Consider the following 23,311-nt stretch of genomic DNA (forward strand, 5'->3'; position numbering starts at 1 on the left):
GCCCCTTCCCGGCGCACCGAACCGAGACTGGCTATAAATGACACCTGGAGAGCAGCCAGGGTGACGCAGAGGAGGGCACCGGCTCTCAGAGTTCGTGCCCGAGAGGCCCGGGACACCGCGTCCCGCCTCTGCCGGCCCGTCCCCGTTTCCCACATCCCCGGCGATTCCGCGGGAAGCGCAGGGACGCACCTGCGCCCGCCACTCCTCCCCGGCAGCGAACGGGAGGGCAGCACCGGGCGGCATCCATCCCTCCATCCCACGCCCGCCGCCAAGCACCGCCCGGCGGGAGCCGCTCGGTGCCCCCCGGCGGCGGCACCGAGCAGCCTCTGCCGCCGCGGCGAGGCCGGACGGGCGCCGGGAAGGCGGCGGCGGGCGCGGCACGGCGCGGCACAGCACGGCCCCATCCCATCCCATCCCATCCCATCCCTTCCCGGCCCCGCACGCCACCATGATCCCCGTTATCCCGCAGCGCTTGAGGCGGAGGGGGGTGCAGGGGGCCACACCGGCTGCCGCCGCCCGGGAGTTTTAAAGGGGCAGCGCGCCTCGCTAGGACGGGAGCAGCGGCTTTGGCCCAGGGGTGCCCGGAGGGCGGGAGGGCCGCTCCCGTTCCCGGTGGTGGGGCGGGCGCGGAGGGAGGGGCGGGGGCTGGGTGTCTCCCGCTGCCGCTGCCGCCACAGCGCTCGCCGCCTCCCCTCCCCCACGGCGGGGGCTCCTCGCCGCAGCCTCTGTGCTCCGCTCCCGGTCATGTGACCCGAACGTAACCGGACAGGAAAAGCCGCCGCCGCCGCCGCCGCCGCGCTGACTCCGTTGTTGCTGCTGCCGGGCGCGGAGACGGCGGCGGCCCCCGCGCGGCGCCACCCGGCGGCCCCCACGCCCCCCAGGTGAGCGAGCACCGGCCGCGCCGCGCCCGCCCCGCGGGGCAGCCCGGCCCCGCCGCCCGCACGTGCGCCCGGCCCCGTCGCGCCGGCCGCGGCCCGGGCTGAAGCGGCGGCGGCGGGGGCGCGGCGGGGCCTGCTCGGCCCTACCTCCGCATTGTGTGCGAGGGGCGCCCCGGGCCCCGCCGGGCCGAGGGGACGCAGGGCGGGAGGTGGAACTGCCCGGTGAATCCCCGCCGGGCCGGGCCGGGCTGGACCGGGCCGGGCGGCTCTATCCGGGACACGGTACGGGGGGGGGGGGGGGGGGGGGGGGAAGGGGGGATGGGTGCGCACCGAGGGGAGGGCCGGGCCGAGCCGAGCCGGAGGGGAGTGGGTGGGTCGCGGAGAGGGAGAGAGAGAGGGAGGGGGCCGGGCGGGTCGGTACCGCCCGGCGCCGGGCTCGGCTCGGCCGGTTGAGGCCCGCGCTCCCTCCCTCCCGCCCCCTCCGGCGGCGGTGGCGGCGGCGGCAGCAGCAGCAGCAGCGGGATCCGGCGCGCGTGGGGCGGGGCGGCCCCGCCTGTCCCCCGTCCCCCCCCGGCGGATTGGGATGGGCCGGCCCTGGCGGCGGCGGCGGCGGCGGCTCTTCCCGTCTCGCGCGCCCTGGCGGCTCCGCTCGCGCTGCGTCTCGCGCGCCGTCTCCGTCCCGTCCGTGCGCGCGTGGCGTGCGCGGGGGGGGGGGCGGCGGGCGGGGCCAGGAGGAGGAGGGAGGGGCGGGGCGCAGCCAGTGAGAGCGGCGCGCGGCCGCCCGGCCTTCCGCCCCGGCGGCCAATGGGAGGGCGCCGTCCCCGCCCGCGCAGCGGCCGAGCGTGCTCCGGGCATGGAGAGGGCGCGCGGCTGGACACGCCCCCGGCCCCGGACAAGGCGGGAGCGCCCCGGCGGCGGGGGCGGGAGGCAGGGAAGGGGCGCGCGCCGTCCCGTCCCGTCCCGTCCCGTCCCGTCCCGTCCCGTCCCGTCGCGTCGCGTCGTGGCGGGCGGGGCCGGGCCGGGCCGGGCCGGGGCCCATCGCGGGTCCCCGCCCGCTGCTCGGGGTGAGGGCGAAGGCCGCGTGGGTGCCTGCCGCCGCTCCGGGAGGTGCGGCGCGTCTCTGAGCGGCCGGGGCCGGGCCGCCGTCGGAGCGGGAGCAGCGCCGCGGGCTCGGTGCTCTCGAGGTTCGGTGCCCGGGGTGCGAGGGCAGAGCGGGAAGCGCCGTGCCCGAGCTGTCCCCTGCCAGCCCGGTTGGCTGCCCGCGCCCCGCGCACTCCCGCGGGGTGGTACCGGCGCTTCCCCGGTGTTATCCTGGGCTTGTGCGTACCCCTTTTCCCTGCGCGGTCTCCGAAGCGAACACCCTTCCCGATCGGGCTCGCCCCCGCGCGGCTTCTCACCCAGCGTTGAACAGATTAGGTAATTTCCAAAGCCGTGGCAGAGCGGGGCCGGGCCAGGGAAGGACTGTCCCCACGGGGTTTCAGGGCGCAACAAGTATTTCACACACTTGTTGAATCGGTCAGCACTGAAGTACGCCCTTGCCGGTGTTAATCACCATTTTATTTAGCTAAGGGTAAAATTCCTGAGCACACCCATACCTATAATGTACAACGTGCTTTCCTCGCTCTTTTCATCTGCCCTGTGATTTCCTCAGAGCGTAATTCCTTTAGTGCTTTTAGCTAGAGCATTCAAATATAATCCAGATACATGCAAAACACAACGTTGTGCACACGTATCATTTTTTAAAAAGATCAGTTCAGGTCTCTGATGAAGGGCCTGCTGTTTGGGTAAGAGCAAAGCTCCAAGCCAAACAAACTTAGGCCGGTAATAGCTAGAAAGAATGCCTGTCTGGCTTAGAGTACTCTCACATCGGTGGTTTGCTCTGCTTGGCAAGTTTTGTTGTCCAAGTGCAAACGAGACTGAATTAAAAAATGTAGAACACATTAATAATCTAAATTAAAGGTTAAAAAAAAATGTCTAGTGTGTTTTCTGTAACATCACCCTCGTGCCGCATCTTGCAGGATTAAATAACACCAAGCATAATTTTTGTTCCTGCTGATAGCAAGTATTCCCTCTTGTGGAGAGAGGAAGAGAATTTTAGCATATTGTATGTACAAACTTAGTTAACCAAACATTGTTTTAGGGAGGAAACTGTGTACCTAAAGAGAGCTGAAACCTTTTTCTCTTATTAACTGTAGGAAAATAATCAGCTGTATCTTACACTGTATTTCTTTCTTTGTCTTTACACACCTGTCTCCAGTGAGTTCTGATCTCGTGTGAATGCAAAGGAATGCATTTGGCCAGCCTGGTTATTGCTTTAAATATGAGGGAATTCTTCCCTGTCCAGCAAGTAGAAATACTTGCTTCTCCAATGACTGAACATACTGGCATATGTGGGATACACTTCTGTTCTCTTTCCCAAAAAGCCGTGCTCTTACTGTATAAAAGAAACAAGGCACTTGAACCTGACTTAAAATTTTGATAACTTCCTGCTAAGTTTAGGGAGAAAACACCCAAGACTTTTTATAAACCTTTTGGTCCACTTCTAGTTTCACCTTCTCTTTCTGTTCTGTTCTGGTTCTGTTCTGGGCATTACATGGCCAGGAATTTTTTTGGCTTCTCTTGCTGTTTTATATGTTTATGTACAAATCTACATTGCTTCATACTTTCACTTTTTTTGACCAAAGCTCTATTTGCTTTGATTAACTTTGTATCTGCTCGTTGATCTTACTAGCCCTATATTTGTCCATCCATCCAACCATGCGTAACTGTCCTAATGTGTTTTCCTGGCTATTTTTTTCCCCCAAAGTTACCAATTTTTGCTTCCAAGGCTGCCCTTGAATCCTTGAGAAAAAGTTTATAGCTCTTAGGTAGTGCTTTATGGGCAGCCTCCAGCAGCTGGTACAAGGAGGTGCCTGGGAGGGTGAGGGGCTGTGGAAGCCCAGCCTAGGGGGGCTTGAGTCAGTGCCACGTTTCACCGTTCGTCATCCTACCTGGTGCCGACGGCCGGCCATGGACAGAACTGCACCTCTCACTCTTTCAGTTTCTTGATTTGCTAGGCAGGCATGAGGCATGCAGACTTCTTAAAAGTGCTGTTGTGGCTGGTCTCAGTAAATAGATCAATAATTGTTAGGTGAAATTATAGTCCAGAGGGCTTGCCAATACCTAGAATGAATTCACTGTATGAGCCTGGGAAGATTCAGGTGTGTATCTGGTGTTTCCCAGGAGAGGGCATAACCATCACAAATGTTTGGTTATTTAATGTTGAACTTGGATTCAGCTGGATGGACCCATAACTTTTAGGTAAAAGATATAGAGAGACATTAAAATCCAGGTTAAAAATACACCCCCACCAACGTAGGTGAGGGTGACTGACGTCAGAAATTCAGCTTTCCTATTTGAGCAGACAGGTAGCAACCAAAACACTTTCTTTTTCCTATTGTGTATAGGTGTTTTTACTACTTACTAATATATCTTCCTTAGCTATTTTTATTTCTGTATCCAAGTACCCACAACATGCCTTTTCAGAACACTTTAGTCGTGGTTCTCCTTTGCTCTTTAAGCCTTGGTAAATCACTCACACCTTTGTGAATTGCATTGCCGATCACGAAAGAGAGATCCTTGCCTATATGTAAGGTATCTTTTATACAGTAACTTGTGGTTAAGATGTGTTACTAAAGTATGGCATCTGGATATTGGAGAAAATATCTGTTAAGAGACAGCTACTGTTGCATCTGTGCATCTACTGTTAAGTTTTACATGAAAGTCATTTGCTTTTCAGAGTGTAAAAAAATGGATTTGGCCAACCATGGACTTATTCTGCTGCAGCAGCTAAATGCTCAGAGAGAGTTCGGTTTCCTGTGTGACTGCACAGTTGCCATTGGGGATGTCTACTTCAAGGCACACAAATCTGTCCTCGCTTCTTTCTCCAACTACTTCAAGATGTTGTTTGTTCATCAAACCAGGTAACTGTAAAAAGGTTCACCATTTAAATGTTGTTCAGTTAACTAAGCTAAGGAAGTCTAGAAACATTTTGAAACAAAAATGTTCTTTTTGCTTCTTGCTCTGACATAAGGAGTATGGAATCCAGTCTTATCTCCAAACTAGAACCTCACTTTAAAACATGTTCAAGTTGAACTGTGATTCATTAACAGTAATTTTATAATTCAGCACAAGTTCTTTATCCTTAAAAAAGCATAGAACATAGAATTTCTACAGTTGAGTACTTCAAGGATCCTGTCTTCTTTCCTGCACTTTCCTTCCCCCACTTACTATCTTCTGCTCTGTCTTGACACTGTTCTTGACATTTGTGTAATGTTACATACAACCCAGTAAGTATTTGCTAGGAGGTTTTGAGAAATAAACTTACAAAAGAGGTGTATGTGTTTAATTTCCTTGCAGTTTATCAGTCAGTTAAATAGTAAAATACTACATGGTGGAAAATAAGGGGGTTTGTGGTACTTTTCTTTCTGTGTTTGGGTTTTTTTTTTTTGTACCACAGCCTTACATTGAAGACATTGAAAAGATCACCAAAGTGTGAGACCACTCTAAAGATTTTTTGGTCTTTTTCCAAAATACTTGAAATAACTCAGAAAGTTTATGTTAAGTGAGTCACACTCTTAACTCTTTGGCTAAGAGTTCTTAGCAAAAAGTGAACTGCTAGGACAGAAGTGCATTTGCACTTCTGAAACAGTACTGCAGGCAGATGTATCAGTCTTGATGCTCCATCAAGAGCACACAGTCATCTTTGGAAAACAGCATTGCAAGGTTTACTTTTGAGTCATATATCTGAATTCAGAAACAGTCACAGAGAGAGCTCGAGAAGGGTGTACCTCAAGAAATGGAAGAATTGCCTATAATTTCATCCTCAGCTTGGTAGCCTATGGTAGTTAGAGCATTCAGGCCACAGCATGCAGTCATGTCCATTTCTGAATTTCTGTGTTTTATTTATGTTTGTTTTTAATAGAGGAGCTACAAATACTTCTGAAAAATAATTAGAATCCCAGTTCCTCTCTGGTTAGCTAACTGAGCTAACCAAGATGTTCCGTGTTTTCTTTCTTCTTCTGAGAACCTAGCCTTGCGTTCTGCACGGAAGTACAGCTTTGGCTAGAGCAGTGGTAGCTGTCAGTCCAGAGCATCGTAAGGGTTGGTGCATAGGGCACACTGAGCTGGAGGGTGGTGTTGGTTTCAGTCCTGTTGGGCTGAAGAAAGCATCACAGCCTAAGCATCTTCCTTTGAGTGCTCTAACCAAGGGACTGCTAGGCTGACCAGGCGGTCCACTGGTGGTGCTGTTTCTCCTTCCCTATTCAAGGAAAGAAGCTGCTGTTCTGCAGCGTAAGGAACCTGGACTCCATGGGTTACACCTGTTGCATCAGATGCCCAGGGGGATTCACAGCCTGTCCCGCATGGTTTCTGGATCGTAATGCACTTGGGACAGTGCGATACCACACACTTGCAGAACTGTAGCTGTAAACCCTAGTGGGACATAGAAGCCCAGCAGGGAAATGCCAGATGAATTTTAGGTGTTTTCAGGGTTAAATACTGAGAAGAGTTTAATGGACTGTGAATTTAGAGTCCCATGCTATCAGGTTTTAATTTAGCTACAGATGTGTTTGAATCCAGCCAAGAAAAGGGGAAAAATGTCTTTGTAGTTTACAAAATATATTAATATGTGACACCACATTTACAACAAGCAGTTTAGAATGGTATAGATTGCAATGGGACAGCTTTTCTTTCAAGCTGGTTACTTCACTGAGGAAAAAAGTCATCTTTCAAGTAGCTCCTAAGTTTAGCTCTTTTACAGTAAATCATTTCTGTTAATATTCATTGCAGATTCTGTCTTTTGAATTTAAGTAGAAGCCTCCTATTTTTATCAAGGCTTGAATAACCTAGAACTGGAAAAAAATATTTTCCTTATCTCTTGTTTATAATTTTGTTTCACCTTTCAGTGAATGTGTCCGTTTGAAAGCGACCGACATACAACCAGATATCTTCAGTTATCTCTTGCATTTGATGTACACTGGGAAGATGGCACCACAACTCATTGACCCAGTTCGACTAGAACAGGGAATAAAGTTTCTGCATGCATATCCACTAATTCAAGAGGCCAGCCTTGCAAGTCAGGGAACTTTTTCTCACCCGGATCAAGTCTTTCCATTAGCATCTTCATTATATGGCATTCAGATTGCAGATCACCAGATAAGACATCCCACTAAGGTTACGTCAGCGACTGACAAACTTGGGCGAGAACCACGGCCACAGACATCACGGATGAACCAAGAGCAGGTTTCTGAAGGCTCACAGCTCTCGCAGTTGGGTGCAAATCTGCCACAAGTGACCCGGGCAAATATGTCTGCTTCTGACCCGTTGCCATCTTCTCTATCTCCAGAATTGGTATCTGCTGCTGGTAATAATTCACCTTCGGGAGAAGAGGCCAACATGGAAGCATCTTCTTCAGATGAACAGCCTGCCTCTCTCACGATTGCACATGTCAAGCCAAGCATTATGAAAAGGAATGGAAGCTTCCCAAAATACTATGCCTGTCACCTCTGTGGTCGCCGGTTCAATCTGCGCAGCAGTTTGCGGGAGCACCTGCAGATCCACACAGGAGTTCCCTTCACATCTAGCCAGCAGGGAGAAAGTAATATTTCTTTGTCTCTCTGTAACAACACAGCTGATAAAGACGCCATGGAAGTGCCTGAAGCAGGGATGATTAGTGACAGCGAGCTGCAGCAGATCTCAGACTCCCCAATAATTGATGGGCAGCAGCAGTCAGAGACACCTCCCCCCTCTGATATCGCAGACATTGACAACCTGGAGCAGGCAGATCAAGAGAGGGAGGTAAAGAGACGGAAATACGAATGCTCCATCTGTGGTCGCAAATTTATTCAGAAAAGCCACTGGAGGGAGCACATGTACATACACACAGGCAAGCCCTTCAAGTGCAGCACTTGTGACAAAAGCTTTTGTAGGGCTAACCAGGCTGCCAGACACGTGTGCCTAAACCAGAGCATGGACACGTACACGATGGTGGATAAACAGACTCTGGAGCTCTGTACTTTTGAGGAAGGCAGTCAAATGGACAACATGTTAGTACAGACCAACAAGCCCTACAAATGTAACTTGTGTGACAAAACTTTTTCAACTCCCAATGAAGTAGTCAAACATTCGTGCCAAAATCAAAACTCTGTCTTTACACTAGAAGAAGATCGCTCCATTCTGTTAGGTGGTGGGGACACAGAAGCCTCAGAGACTGATAATGCAGTGTTAGCCTCCATCAAAAAGGAGCAGGAAGCAGTGTTGTTGGACTGAATGTGAAACCTATATCAATTTTTTAAAGTTTCTTTACTCATTTTTTATTAAACCAATTTTTTCCTCCCCCTACCTCTTACCTCACTTATCCCCGCCATCTTTTCCAGCAACCTCCTTCCCACCCTTTGTCTTCAACAACCAGAACTGTACTGGCACATTAGGAAATTGGACTTTGCCTCTCCCACCAAAACAAACAAAAAAGCTCTTGCATCAAACCACAACAAAATTGATTTTAATACAAAGGAACGTGAAAAAACAATCCAGCTAACTATGTTGATAGCATTAGTTATTCCAAATTTAATAGATTTTAAACAAAATTTAGATTGCTTAAAAGTGTATTTAGATACAATGATGAGTGTAACGAGAAACAGAGTATCAGTTTGGTAAGCAAAGGATATATGTATTTTAGTTTCCCTGGTAGAAGGCATTTTGAGATCTGGCAGATTAAACACCATGCTCTTTACAAGTCCACATGCAAGTCAATTAAGGTTATAACCTAAGCCCTCAGAACTTTTCTCAAGGAATGCAGAAATCTCTGTTCATTGAGTTAAAAAGAGCTGAGGGTGTTGGTTTTCTTTTAGCTGTATGTTTTCCTTCAAGTATGCCTTTGGGTATCCGTTTCAGAGTCAAGCAAAGTCGTTACTTAGTCAAATTTTGACTAAAGTAGCTGTAATAGTAATGTGATGGCAATCTTTATATATATATATATATATACACTGTATATGTATAAAGATTTATATATATATAAAGTGTTTGTGTGTATATTTGGTACAGGTAAATAAATGCACACATCCTTTTTAAGTAACTGGCCATCTACTCTCAGATTCAGCCTGGAATGTCTTTTAGTTGTTCAACAGAACTAGTCATTGCACAGGTTACTTTTAACCAAATTTGAAACATCCTGAGCTGTGTGCATTTTTATTGACCTGTTGAAGAGAAGCCAATAGGTAAGTGTTGTCACCCAAGCTACCAAGGAAACTAGAGAAGTGGCATACTGGTGAGCACTGCACCATCGCTAGTGCAGCACATGCGTGTGTTGTTAGCTATATATAGGTTTGAGTCATTCTGGATGAAAGTAGAAAAGCTTTATTCCCTTACTCAGGCAAGGAATGTCCATTATTTCATTTGGTCTAATGGCATGAGTTAAGAGGGAGAAAAAGTGGTGTTCTAGCAACAGGGGATCATGGTTGTTTTAAAATGAATCTGTAGTGCTGGCTGGGAAATTCTGCTCTATGAGAGTCCTGTTATTTTGAAAGCCAAGACGAAGCCTGCAAAAACTGAAAGGATGAATTCTGTAGTTTTAGTTACTGCTGATGGTAGTACTGCATCTTTGTGTTAAAAATCAAGTTGTTGATTTTTATTATTTCATATAGATGCCCAGATTTTTTGCTGGTAGCCTAAAAACCTAAACTGACAGCAGCAGTGAAGCCCACTGAGCAATTACTGGGCCAGCAGAAGGCGTAAGTGGACAGAAAAAGTGCCCCATCATAAATGGAGACAGTGTGTGTTTGGGGGGAGGGGTGGGAGAGGGCAAGTCACAAACCACAGCTCTTCTCTGTGTGTACGTTTAAACTGAATATCATCTTTTTGTGTATAGTTAAGTTCTCAGATTTGTAAGTTTTTATACATCATTTCATTGAATAAAAACTGAATTAAATGGGATATGATTTATTGAGTTGAAGGTGAAAGGTTGCCGGTGTTCGGTCTTCCTGAATGAGCTCTTGCTGAATCAGTTTAAAAGCCAAGTGATGTATCCTGTTCATCAGACTAAAACCTCTGTCACACACGTGAACAGTGAGCTTACTAAAATTTAAGGTGGATTTAGCACAAAAAGTTACTACATACTAGACTTTTTCCCAGTTTATTATAATATGACAGTTATTGTAAAGTTTATTGTAAGTGGTATTGATTTTATTATCTCTCTTGTATTAGAGTAATAGATTTAAAATCAATTGACTTCAAAGTATAGAAGTCTTTTTGAGATAAAAAAATAACATCTTACAGAATTATTTTAGTGTTTCCCATTTTAAAACTTCTTTAGGATCTTCATCTACCAATATAATTCCCCTAAATGTGGGGTTTATTTAATCTTCCTTAAAAATGCTCTCAGAGTAGAAAAACAAAAGAATAAATCTTTCCTAGTTCAGGGTAATGTCAGCTTTTGAGGTATCTGTGGTTTAGGGGATAGTCAAAGTTCATTTCCAAAATGACTGAAGCTGCTAAAGGTCCTGCCACCTCAGCTGTTAGTTACTGCTTAGATGCTGTTCTTGCTTTTCATTCCAGAGCTCTGCTCTGGGGCAAAGTACAACAGTTCAGCTCAACTCTCCAGGTGGCTGGTTGTTTCGGGGTGCACATGGCCACACCATTTATTGTGAGACATTATTCCTGCTCCCACCTTTCCTTCTCCACTCTTTGGACATCATGATGTTTGCTCAGTTACATGTTGAATGGACTCAAGTGAAAAACAACCAGTCTTAAAAAAGTGCTATTTCTTTCTGTCAAGTTTGTTCCTTATTTTAGCTCTGCAGAAGGTTTTGAACAACTCAGAGATTGTGCAAGGATGGAGATGAGCCGGGAAGAGGCTTTACTGAAGCCAGTGTTGCTGCTAGCAACATCCAGGATGTAGAAGATGGGAAGTGGTGACTCCCACTTGGGCAGGTAGCTCCTCTGGAGGGCAGTGTGGCCTTGCAGGCCAGTGTGCTGCCCAGCAAGAAGGAGCAAGGTAGGGCAGGGAACAAGCAGCCGTGGAAGGAGTTGGTTATGACTACTGCTGCTACAAGGAACGTGAAATTGCAGGCTCAGCAGAGATACTTTCACCTGTTAATATTTATTCTTATGAAATAACACTGTCGGGTAAAGAGAAAAAAAAATCACAATAAAGAGACTGTTTTAATATGTGTCGAGCTATGATAATGGTGTCTTTTAAATACCCTTTTATTGTCTGATGCTCCATAGGGATGTTTAAGTCATTGCCTTTCAACTGCTTGAGCAGTTTTGTTTCTCTACAGTGAATTAAAAACTATTAGAAATTATATTCTGGTTATTAACAGCTGCATCAAGAATTTGGGAAATTACAGCACAGATGCAATTTGGTTCAAGATTCTTCATTTAAACTCTGAATTATTATTACTGTTAGAGATAACTTCAGGGTTTATTTTTCAGTATTTGAATTGGAAATTTGTGGCTGAGTTGCTCATTGATCACTCAGTCTGCTCACCTGCTGAAGTTGTGAATTTTCTACCAAACAAAAGCAGACTGCTGAGAAATTGGTGAAAATCTGCCATCATTCAAGGCTGCGGGCTGGAACTTCAGCCCCATGTTTTTCCAAAGGAGTATCTTCGAAGTTAATTTCCATGGCATGTCACTTGACATCTCTACCTTCACTTCAAAAGAACGAAACATCTACAAATCCATCTGCTCCAACAGAGGGTTATCACTTCTGAAAGTGAAGTTTGCAGTCCATTGCAATCAATTATTTTTGTATCAAGTATCTTCTTAGTCACTGGTCTGATAATTATTCTGCTTCTGCAGAGGGAGAATTTATCAGAAGATGCTTGGGTTACAAACACTGAATACTTAAAATTGGGCTCTTGTTTACACTGCAGGACCTTCAGTTGCTGTCTTGATGTTTAGAAAATCTGGCTGGCTCTTCAGCTCCAAATCCCACAAAATAAAAGCCTCAGTCACAAAAAGTTGTCAGTTGCAAGAGAAAAAAAGAAATAGATTTCATTCTGTTTACTTTAAATAACTTCTTTGACATTGCAACATATTTTACATTAATTAAAGGAGACCTGGTTAGACAAGAGCAGGTGCTGTGGTGCCTGGTGGCATCACAATCTCTCAGTATTTTTTTCCCAATCTGCTTAACAGCAGGATTACCTCCTTTGGGTATTTTGCCTTTTGGAGAGTAATAATAGTTCTTTGGATACCTTCAGCCCAAGCACTTAAAATTGATTCATTCTTAACCAAGTTAAAGTAATTTTCCTTGATTGTATTTCCACACCTTTTAATCTTAAAAAGTAAACACAAATAAGGGAAGTTCATTTTGGAATTCTGTCATTGACTCTCTTATTTATTGCTTCCCAAAAGTCAACAAATGTATTAGGATACTTCATAGCTATGAATGATAAGGAGTAATCAGGTTATTTAAAAAAAATACAATTGAAAACCAATTAGCATTCATACTTCAACACTGTAAATGTTACACTGTTAATTACAGCAGCACACTTTGGTTAATGAAATCTAGGTGACAGACTACCAGTGGTGATGGAGGCTGGCTGTCTAAATAGCCCAGCTGTTACTCGACCTGAGACAGAGTGTTTCCATTTCTACAGCTCTTATTTTGTTCTTTTGTTTTTGTTTGTAAAAATGCCCATTGGCACTGGATAATGAAATCCCACTCATACCAAAAGTGAACAAAACAGAAAGAAGCAAGAAGTCTTTTGCAACACCCTTCATTAATGTGTATTTGCCAAATGATCTGTGATCATCTCTAGAAATAAGAGAAACTCGCCGTCCTTAAATACGGGCTTCTATCAAGCCTGCCATTAAGAAGGACATAAATATTGATGAAATTTAGCCAAAGCATGTAACACATTTCCTCTGTAGTGCAGCCTTGGTGCTGTGATGTTGCTGCATCTGTGCTTTTGAACAGGTCACGTGTGTCAAGATGCAAGAGCTCAGCATGGCCTTGGAGTGGCTGGCATTCCTTGCAGTGCCAGTGTTTTAGTCCTTGTGCCAAAGGAGCTGCCAGTAGGACTTCCTCATATTCAGTCCAGGCCTATTGCCTTGGGCAAAACTGAAGCCTTCCTGGAACCTTAGGAAGCCTGCTCAGGAAAGAGAGAAGCAGAGCCACAAAATGAAAGTTAGCACAAATGTTCACTTATTGTACTGCTCTGTGGAGTGTGGAGGAGGTACCCAGCACTCCAGCATGCCTCAGCACAGATCCATGGCCTGTATCCAATCTGCTGACTGTGTCAGGACTCACTTTGAAGCAGCTCATACACTTTTTAAGGGAGCTTTCTGATCAGTCCATTGTTTCCTTCTATCCTTAACCTCTCAACCATACGGTTAAAGCATTTTCTATTTTGTTACTATTATATTGTGCAATTCCAGTTTCAGCAGTGAATTATTTTATGTATTGCCATTGTTTATTTGGGTCTCTCAAATTCACAGAACAATATATTCTGTCAATCAAGCTTTATTTCATGAGCTTATTAGGTAAAAATCAAACCAGGGTTCAATCCCCTTTTGATAAACTGGTCTCATCTTTCAATTTTCTAATGTGTTGCTTCAACAGTTCACATGTTCATTAACTCAGGAACTGACTAAACTACATGCTTATGAGCAAGAGAGTTGCCTGGCTGAGGGTGAGGGTGCTCATCCTTCCTCTGCATCACGCTGCAGGTGTCCCCTCCGTCACCCTAGGAAGCAAGGAGTCTCAGCAGCCTGGCTTCTGCTGGACCTGCTGCCAAAGGCTTTTGGGGTTAGCTGGTTATTCCTGCCTCCCAGAGCAGAAGCCTGGACCACACCTTTGCTGTGGCTTGTTGCAGCTCACTCTGAAGACTTTCAGGCTCATCAGAAGCTGCCAAGCAGTCACTTCTGCAAGGCTGCAGGCACAGCAGCCCTGATTTTCTGGCCTCGGCAGCAGCACAGCTGCCGCTCTTCTTGCAGCCCCAGCACTTCCGCCAGCACAGGCCGGGCGTTAAACTTCCAGCGTGGGCTTCCCATCCCAGCACGAGCAGGTCTTTCCTGAGCATCCTATAAAAGGGTAAAGTCTGGAAAATGGGGAGGGTCAGGTCCTTCCACCCCAACAGCAGTGCTTGAAAGGTGCGAAGGGAAATAGTCACTCAAAGCATGTGACTGGCAGCTGATGAGGAAAGGAAGGTGATGCCCCATCAGCAAACCAGCACCACTCCAGCTGCTGGCTCACAGTTCTCCACAGACATATACACAGAATATAGAGTCATGATTGTTCGATAGTAATAATATTATTCTTTGATATGATTGCATTCTTACTCAGAATTAAATTTTTTTAATCTCATTTTGAGGCACCTTTGCAATGCTGATAACAGAAGGGGACCTAGAACAAGTCCTGATTTGTGCAGAAGAACTGAAAAAGAACCTTTGTGGAAACTTCATCCTTCTTCACTGAGTTTATTAAAGTTCAAAATTTTCATGCCATTTTTAATAAAACTGTAGTATGATATTCATTTAAAAAAAACCCATACTACAGGCATGACTTGAAAGCTGTAAGTGTTGCTGTGCATCACTCTCCTGTCACATAGGAAATGTCTCAGAGCAAAGGGCCACAATGTTACCAGAGTTCTATCTGCTGCAAGTGAAACAAAAGCAAACATCAGTAGAAGGAATCAGCTGAAAAATAGATCACCTTTCATCTGTGTGCAGAGCTGTGCCAGACAGATTAGAAAGCTAACATGTGGTGAAACAGCAGCTCAAACTAAATGAGGAGAGTCTGAAAGAGCTGAGCAGTTACTCAGGAAGCAGCCACCTAAACTGTGAAGCTGTGATCATGCCTGTAAGAACACCGCCTTTCCTGTTTTGGGGTGGGGTTTGGTTTTTTTTGTTTTGTTTTGGTGTTTTTTGCGTTATATTAACTGTTTCCTCTTAGAAGAGTGGAAATGTGTAAGGCACAGAAATAACACTGAGATATTTTACATTTATAGAGGATTTTGACATTGCAGCGGTTTCTGTGATAACTTTGCACGGCGGGTATGACACTTGGGCAGCTTGCAAAGACAGCACTTGCAACCTGCACAGTTCTATGAATCTACGCAGTCAGACCGTGCCCCTAACTTAGAGCAAGAGTAGAAGCAGGAGCTTCTGCCTTTCAATGCCTGTCACAGATGGAATTGAGAACACGTGGCTTCTGCTCTGCCAGCACAGGGCTAGCAGCACTCTGATGAGTTCTCCTCTCAGGGCTGGTGCTTTCCCCTTGCCCCTTCCAGCAAGAGAAGGTGCTACCAAATGCAGTACACTCGCCTCAGGGAATGGGAGCACCACCTTCAGTGCTCCTTAGCTCGAGGGTCAGAAATCTCTTAGCATGGGATTTGTATCTGTGTCTTAAAGAGAAGAGCATACTAGGAATTTGGAAATTATGATTGTATTGATGCTTTTTCCACCCTTCCCCCCATCATAGATAGGTTGTTTTGTGCTCTAAGAAGAAGCTGACTTACAGAAATGAAATGTCATCAATTACTGTATCCTTGGTGGACCCATGAGAAAGTCATCTAGTGTTGCAATGTCATAGAAAACATTTCCCTGCTTCTGACACTACTGCAAGGAAGTGTGAGGTGATGGTTCCCTCTACAACTGGCCGTGCTGGTGGGCTCCTCCAGAGTGCTTACAGGAGCTGAGGTTTGGCATGGTGAGAGGAAAAAAGTGCAGCTGCTGCTGCCAAGAGGATTTATTTGCTCTGTCATGTAGCTGCCAGTAGCGGTACTTCCTTGCAGTGCCACACCTCCATGGTGACTCTTACATGAGAAATGAGCACATCTATTTCCTGTTGCTGTCAAGGAACGCGATTAAACATGGCTCTGAGAGCTGGGAAATAGAGATACAATGACAGTGGCACTTAGCACTGATGTCTGCCACTGAGCATAACCAGGGTTTGCAAAGTAGTAACACTCCAGGCTTCAAGAGGTCTCCTGGACAGAGCTGAACTGCTCTGCCTGAAGTGAAGCAGGCAGTTTTGCAGAAGTGCCAGCTTACGAAGCGCTATAGACAAGGGCAGTTCCTCAGTCCGTGTTTAAAACCTACCAGCTGAGTGGCAAAATTCTTCTTCAGTGTCTGATGGGACCAAGAAGGGGCATTTCTTGGTATCATCCTGCAGCAAGAAATGTGTTAAGATTACACGGATGAGTTGCTCCAGCTCTAAGAAACCCAAAGGGGACCCCAGGGAAATCAAGCACCTGCTGAAGCATGGTTAGGTCCAGGAATGGCCCTGCCTCTGACAGGGCCTTTGGTGGCAATGTCACACGCTGGAGCAGCCATGCTGGATCTGTCAAGAAGGCCACAACCCCAGTGCTCTCAGACCAGTTCACATCCTGGCCGTGTTCCCCCCCTGCTTCTCATGCTCCTCCTCACCCACAGAGCGAGGAAAACTGAAACGTCTTTGGCTTAGGGAAAGCACTACTCAGCAACAACGACACCATCAGTGTGTCATCGACATTATCCTCATGCTGAGTACAAACACGTGGCTCTGTACCAGCTGCTAGGAAGCCAATTAACTCTATCCCAGCCAGAACCAGGACAAGGATAAGGGTTAGGAGAAACAGAGAGAAACAGAGTGGTAACCTCTCACCAGAACGGGGCTGCAAGAGAGCTGGTGAAAGAAGAGGGAGGCTGTAGAATGTCAGTGTAACAACTGGTGGAGAGTGCAGGCACAGGACACCGCCTGTTCTGCTGGAATGACACCAAACAAGTATTTCAAGCACTGCAGCCTCTAAGCAGAATGTGATTTTCTCCCCTTCTCTCTCAGTCTTCCCTAATTTCAGCTTCAGTTTTCCCTTCACTTGAGAGCATGTGCAGTACATGCCCCTGTTTCTGTCCCTGTCTCACAATAGGAAAAGGGAGTAGGAGGGAGAGGAATCCTTGCTGCCTTCCAGGAGGGGAGTGAGTTATCTTCCATGATCCTGGCTCTGTTGTGCAAACCTTGGCATGGAGCACACGTGTAGCTATACTGAGCATTAAAGGCATTGCTTTTTATGACCGTGACAAAAAGGTAAGGTCTTCAAAGGGTAACCATCAGCACCGCTGAATCAAGCCTCATGAATAAAGCTCCTGACTCTGCCCCAGCCTTGCCACTTGTTCTCTAAGACCCACATCTGTCCAAATGGCACATGAATGCTCAGTGTATCCGACAGAAAGAAGAGAATTATGAAAGTTTTATTAACGACAATATACTCTCTCAAGATTATCTTATTTTCCCAAGCAGTTCTTAGAGATGGAGGAAAAAAGGTCTCAGTTAAGCAAATGCATAAAATGGTCTCGGGAGAGGCTACACCTACCATCTTTCCTGACGCAGATTTCACTGACGTGTAAAAGGCTTTCGGAGGGAGGAGATAAACACTCATGCTCTTCGCTTTTCAAAAAGCTTTATTAGAGGGGAAGTGCATTTGCCTTCATGATGACCCCACTGCCCAGCTTCATGACCTTCCTCTAAAGTCATAGTCTCTGGTTTCCTATTCAAAATAATTTTTCTTTTTGTCATTATTTTATAGCAGTCTTATTGTTACATATGACTGCATTCTTACATTCTATTTGGAACCCAAAGTGACTTGATGTTGCATGGGTCCAGGTCTTGCTCTAATCCCCAGAAATATCCCTTCCCTCTCACATGGATGTGTAGTGAGAGGGGCCACATAGGGCAGATGAGTTCCAGTGACTGAAACACATTCATGGTTTTCTTTAATAGATCTAGGGGGCTTCTTATGTTGTGGGCTCATTTCCAGATTGCACTTTTCTTTATGGAGTAGCCAGATTATTATTCTTAATCCTGGAATATGTCCCCTCCAAGATCCTAAAGTCTCTAGCATGGCACATAACTAATTTCTTATTCTGGGGCAGTGATAATCTTTGGATTTCTTGTAGCACCTGTTTTTCTCCCACCTGTCCATCTGACTCCCCAAAAGATGAATTCATGACCGGGCTCTTGTTCCTGTTCTGCTGTTATCTCTACCCCAGCTGACTGTGGCTGTGTTGTCACGGGTGTCCATAGTCTGTACGGTTTTGTGAAGCAGCCGCCTCCTCCATCACTGATGCACTGCCTCACAGTGACCTCTTGTGGAAATTTTAACATTTCCAGCTCTTCAGGCAATGTAGCATGAGCTACACGTATGCTAGGACTACAGTTTAAACTTTGGAATAAAGTAAATGTACAGTGAAGTCCCTGCCAGATGAAAGCAAACCTCATCTGATCTGCCCCCGGTGCTGGGGGTCATGAAAAACATTTCTTTCACGTCGATAGTTGCCATCCATCATTACGAGGACTGACTGTATCAGCCATACTGGGAACAGATGCAGTGAGTGGTTTGGCAGCAGCTGTCGGGCCTCCATAATCTGCTGTTATTTGCTTCTTGCCATGTGGGTGCCTAAGAGACCACATCCTTAAAACCCTCTGCCATGGTCATTACTTTTTTTTGTACTGTGTCACCACCATCCCTGGGTATGGATCCCAGAAGATTATTATGAAGGGAGCAGCTCAGCTAATTGATGTAAAACAGGTGTTGTCTCTACATTTAGCTGACTTAGAGTTTGCTCTTCGTCTAAGTACATTTTCCACAACCGCTTTCCACAAAGCAAAACCCATTTTGCTTTCTCCTTTTCACACAGAGACAGGCTGGCTCTTCTTCTTTTCCATTACCTTTATTTTAGTTGAGGTTGTCCTCTGGTTTTTGCCATTTGTGGTATATACTGGGTGTATCTGCCCCTGCCAGCCTCGGGACTTGGTGGCTTTGAGTGCTCTGCAGCCTGCTGCGGGACAGGGCTGCCAGAGTCCCTTCTGCCCCGTTCTCTGGCTTTCCAGTGCAGCCCCTGGGTATGGGGATGCTGCCAAGGGGATACTCCTTGGGGTGCACAGTGGCTGCCCCTGTGGAGTCATGGCCGTGGCCATATAAATGCTTCTTCTAGCACTTTCCCAGTCTCATGGCACCAAATACATCAGCGATCTAGAACTGAGCCTGCATTTTCCCTTCAGAGCCCACTAAAGCACCTCATCGTTTCACACGTCTGTTTTGTGCACATACATCACTAATGCAAGCTAACGCTCTGTTCTGCTTTTTGCTCTTTAACAGCTGCCAGGGCTGGATGGAATTTCAGCTAACCGGGAAGACAACAGCTAGAAGTGACTGCCTTTGCCACATCAATTTCTCCACCTTTGGGTGTATTACATGAAGCAGGAGATACTGTTCTACACACATTTAAGGCGCAGCCTGGGTCGGTTTTTCCTCTTGGTTTCTTTTTGCGAGAAGCCCCACCCAGATGAGCCCTCCGGGCGGTGTGCAGGGACAGCACTAGATGGTGCAGTCACACCAGTGCAAGCACCGGGGCCCTCCGCAAGGACAGCCCCTGCGCACCCCGGAGAGCATCCCGGCAGCACCCCCATACCCAGCGGCTGCCCTGGAAAGCCGAAGGAAGGGCAGAAGGGCAGCCCTGTCCCGCAGCAGAATTGTCCCGGAGAGCAGAGCCCTTTGCACGGCGGGCTGCGGAGCACTCAAAGGCACCAAGAGCCCAGGCTGGCAGGGGCAGGTACACCAGGGAAAATATGCCTCGAGAGGGTGTTTTGTGTCCCCAACACAGCAGCAGCACTGCCAGGAGAGACCCATGAGCTGATAAGCAGGTGGCAGAGGAATTTCAGCGCGGCGGAAACACCGGCACTTCCCTGCACACCATGTTCCAGCTGCGCCAGGGAAGTGCGAGGCCATGGAGAAGCAATTGTTTGAGCTTCAGTGCAGCTGCTGAAGTTCCCCGTCCCCAGGTCCAGAGAGGGGACAGAGCCTGAGCATGTCCTGCCAGAGGAGGGTGCACGTATGCACCCACATGTGTGTGCACACACGAAGCACACTAATGTCCAGCTGCTCCTCCAGCCCAGAGCGCTGCCTTAGGAAGGGCTGAAAAATACTAATTCTCTAAGCATCAGCAGTACTGCTCCCTCTGTTTAGCCTTCCTCCTCTCTGCTTAAAAACCAGAGTATCTTCTCACTTTAGGGTCACTCTGTTCTCATTGTTTGGTTGCATTTTGAGATCACAACAGAATTAGAAAGAGCTGTACATTTTCCCCGGGAACATTGAAACAGCCTAACCTCAGCACTGCTCTCTTGACAGTCTATTTTAGGCTCTTCAGGCTGATGAATCATTAATACTTCAGGCTAGCCCATTTAAAATTCAAACATAACCTTCTAAACTTTGGTCTGTGTGCTGTATTTAGAGTAGGAGCTGGTAGAGGGTTTTGGTGTCTCCCTTAAGAAAATAGGTAATGAGCGGGAAAATTAAGCTTTACACTTCAAAGATCATTATTAGTTAACCATACACTTTCATGTTTCTGTTTTTTAGCAAATTTTTAAAAGCTCTCTTACTTGCCTTTCCTCTTGCAGAAAGGAGAGCAGTAGCCTCACACTATCTTTGGTTCACTGCTAAGTGTTATTTTAAAGCTATGAGCTTATCTTTAAAGTGAAGATACTCTTACTTCAAACATTCATATAAATGTGTGAACATATTCTTTAAAGAGCACTTCATCCTTGAGAAGCCACAGTGACCATACTATCTGCATTCCTGCAAACAGGTCACAAATTCACCTTCAATAAAAGCACTCATTGCTTTTCAACTCATTTAAATCTTTTTCTGGTTTTGCAGATTGTGGAGCCTCTCTTGATTTTTTTCCTAATGCCAAGTCTGTCATAATGAACATTCTGTTTCCAGTAGCAGCAATCTTGTATCACTTGATGCATGTTGGTATCCACTCCTGCAGTCCTCCAGCTGTGCTCTTCTGCGTCCCTGCTTGTTGGCAGAGCCACCCACCTTCACTCTCCTGCTAATTTTACTTTGCCACTCAATGGGGAAAATTAATCAATACCTTTCATAGTTTACAATTCAAAATTCAAGTATTTTTTCAGTGATATGCCAAGGTTCCTGGTTTCTATGGTATAACGTAGAACTTCAGCAGGTTGGTTTTCCATAGCTCATCATCACTGTGGTCCTGTACATTAGTCAAAACTAAAAATAGGATTTTGAGGGGTTTTAGGTAAAATCATCTCTACTGCTTAGATTGTAAGATTTGATGCTACACAAGTGATCCAAGCTCTCAATAGGAAAGAGAAAACAAAATGTGATGCCTCTTCTATTGGAAAAATAAGTAACTAATAACAGGAACATCCAGCGCCTTGAGACACATCAAGGAATATTTACAGAAAGAAGTATTGTATCTGTTCTCTTCATGAGCAACTATTGGCTATGAGTGAAAGAAAACAAAATAGAAATTTCAACATAGTCAATATACTGCCATGATTAATATGAGTCCATAATGAATATGAGCCTGCTTCTGCTGACTGGTGCCAATAATGGCTCAAGGGGCTTGTCTGTTTGTTTGGGGTTTTTAATTAAATATGCTTTTGTATGAGGAACTGTTAGCAATATGCCCAGCCTCTGCCACATCATTCATACTGGTGCAGGTTCCCCCCTTGCATCTGCGAGGCATTAACTGGCTCTGCTGTGGGGAAGAGAGGGGATGTATGAGCTGGAATCCAATTGCAGGATCAAGACAGATTATGCAAAAATCCAATAAAAGCATTTTCCCAGTAGGGAGACTTATGCCAAAGAAAATAATGCTATTTTCAAGATTGTTCAGCAAATATTCTAGTTTAGAAGAGTTCTGTCAGCTCCAGAATAATGGACAGGTCCTATTTGCCCTTGTAATTCTTAATCATGCTCATTAAATGATAGTGAAAACATCATCTTGGAGATAAAAAAACCCTAATGTAATTGGGCTAAGAAAAGCTTCCTCTGAATAAATAATGTTTCCCCCTTGCCCCATCTTCACCAAGCAGACTTTCCTCAGAGCTGTAAGTAACACCGCAGCCTCCTCTGCATTAGTCAGCCAGTCTTGAAAACTGCTCATTTTTGGCCCTGGGCATGCACTATCCTACATACTGGCTGAGCATCACCCCTCTGTGTCTTTTTCTTACCCTCATGGCTACCCCAGAAGGGTGAAAGGGAGACACGTTAGTACAGGCACTTGTGTGCCAGGACTTCTGCTTCATACAGCTGCTTTTATGGGAAATGATAGGGTCCACTGACTGTCATGCTGCCCCTGGGACTGTCCGGTGAAAATCTCCCAGAAATTCATTTAGAAGTTCACAAGGAACCTGCTTACAAAGCAGGGAGAGATAGGCAGGGGAGAGGAGGCCATAGTACCGCAAGGCTGAGGGGAAACAGAAGACCCCCCCAGGGGAACAGCTGCACTGGGGAGAAGGCAGGGATTGCTCCCAGCCTGCTTCCTGAAAGCTTCCTGGGATGTCTGCCTTCCAGGAGAGCAACTGGCTTGCAAATGCCGCGCAATTTTCCACAATTCCCTCTTGTCTAGCTGCTTAGAGGAAAGGCATCACGTTGGTTATCCTTCCTAGCCTGGTGCCTTTGTAGGAGGGACAGAGGCGTATCTGTAGAACGAATGACGAGGACAGGGTCAAGCTGACACAGAGACCATCACCAGGGCACAGCTCCTGTGGCATATCAGACTTCTGCTTCCCTCATTTCATAGTATCATCACTCCTTGTGCTGCCCATTGCAGGGGGGTTGGAACCAGATGATCTTCAAGGTCCCATCCAACCCAAATCATTCTGTGATTATACAAAGCCTTTTCAAGCTCTGGAAGTGGATGTCATTTTCAAGGGGGAATAGGAGATGCTTCCTAAAACTGTTCTTCCTATTTGAAGGAGTTGGTAGTATTTTTTTAAGAGGATGTTGAAGCAGGACACACACCTTTACTAGACTCCTGTCTCTAATTCTTACTTTTGTAAAGACTGCATGTGGTGCCCAACTAGACATCAGCCCTGTATCAGGTGTTAGCACTGTGGTGGCTGTTTCCACCTTGTTAGGAGTATCTCAAAACGTTCACAGAGCTGTCACCCTCCTTTATCACATCATTCACCCCGCCCATGAAATTAGAACTTCAAACCCTATGCTGCCAATTCCCCTGGCCTTCTGCTCCACACTGCTCCTCATTCCAAGCTACATCCTTCCTTGCCAGACCATCAGCCTCCTCAGGCCTACTACTCCCTTCCCATGTGGCAGCTGTGAATGACAAACATCCAGCGTTCAGCATCCAGACATGAACATCTCAGGAATCCTCTCTGCTTTTGGTAAGCCTCCTGCCCATCCCCAAGCACTTGCTGTATCCAAGCTGTGCAGGTTCCTCAATGAGCACAGCTGCCTCCCATATGCTCTGGACTGCACGGGAAAGCCAGACCCACTTCCATAGCTTGAGCTAACAGGCAGGATACTTGAGCTATTGCCAACAAAACAGCCCTACAAGATGAATCCTCCTCGGGATGCAAGAGGCTTGGACTCCAGTCCCTAGTTAGATGCCTGTTTAGGGATTTCACTCACCAGTAT

At 46.7% G+C, this 23,311-nt stretch overlaps 1 protein-coding gene across 2 annotated transcripts; it reads left to right on the forward strand.

Annotated features, from left to right (window-relative positions):
- Positions 1-707: 707 nt before the first annotated feature.
- ZBTB2 (zinc finger and BTB domain containing 2) lies at positions 708-9,693 on the forward strand (the record flags this gene model as incomplete). 2 transcript variants are annotated; one of them, XM_082302396.1, is made up of 3 exons in its annotated part: positions 708-881; positions 4,657-4,840; positions 6,824-9,693. In XM_082302396.1, 2 exons carry the CDS (start codon positions 4,668-4,670, stop codon positions 8,184-8,186), a joined length of 1,536 nt encoding a protein of 511 aa, XP_082158522.1. In that variant the 3' UTR covers positions 8,187-9,693. The 2 variants fall into 2 exon arrangements, with proteins under 2 accessions (XP_082158522.1, XP_082158521.1); XM_082302395.1 differs by lacking the exon at positions 708-881 and having other exon boundaries at positions 4,635-4,840.
- Between the last annotated feature and the right edge of the window lie 13,618 nt (positions 9,694-23,311).

Source organism: Coloeus monedula, assembly GCF_965178545.1.
Source record: "Coloeus monedula genome assembly, chromosome: 2".
Taxonomy (NCBI): Eukaryota; Metazoa; Chordata; class Aves; order Passeriformes; family Corvidae; genus Coloeus; species Coloeus monedula.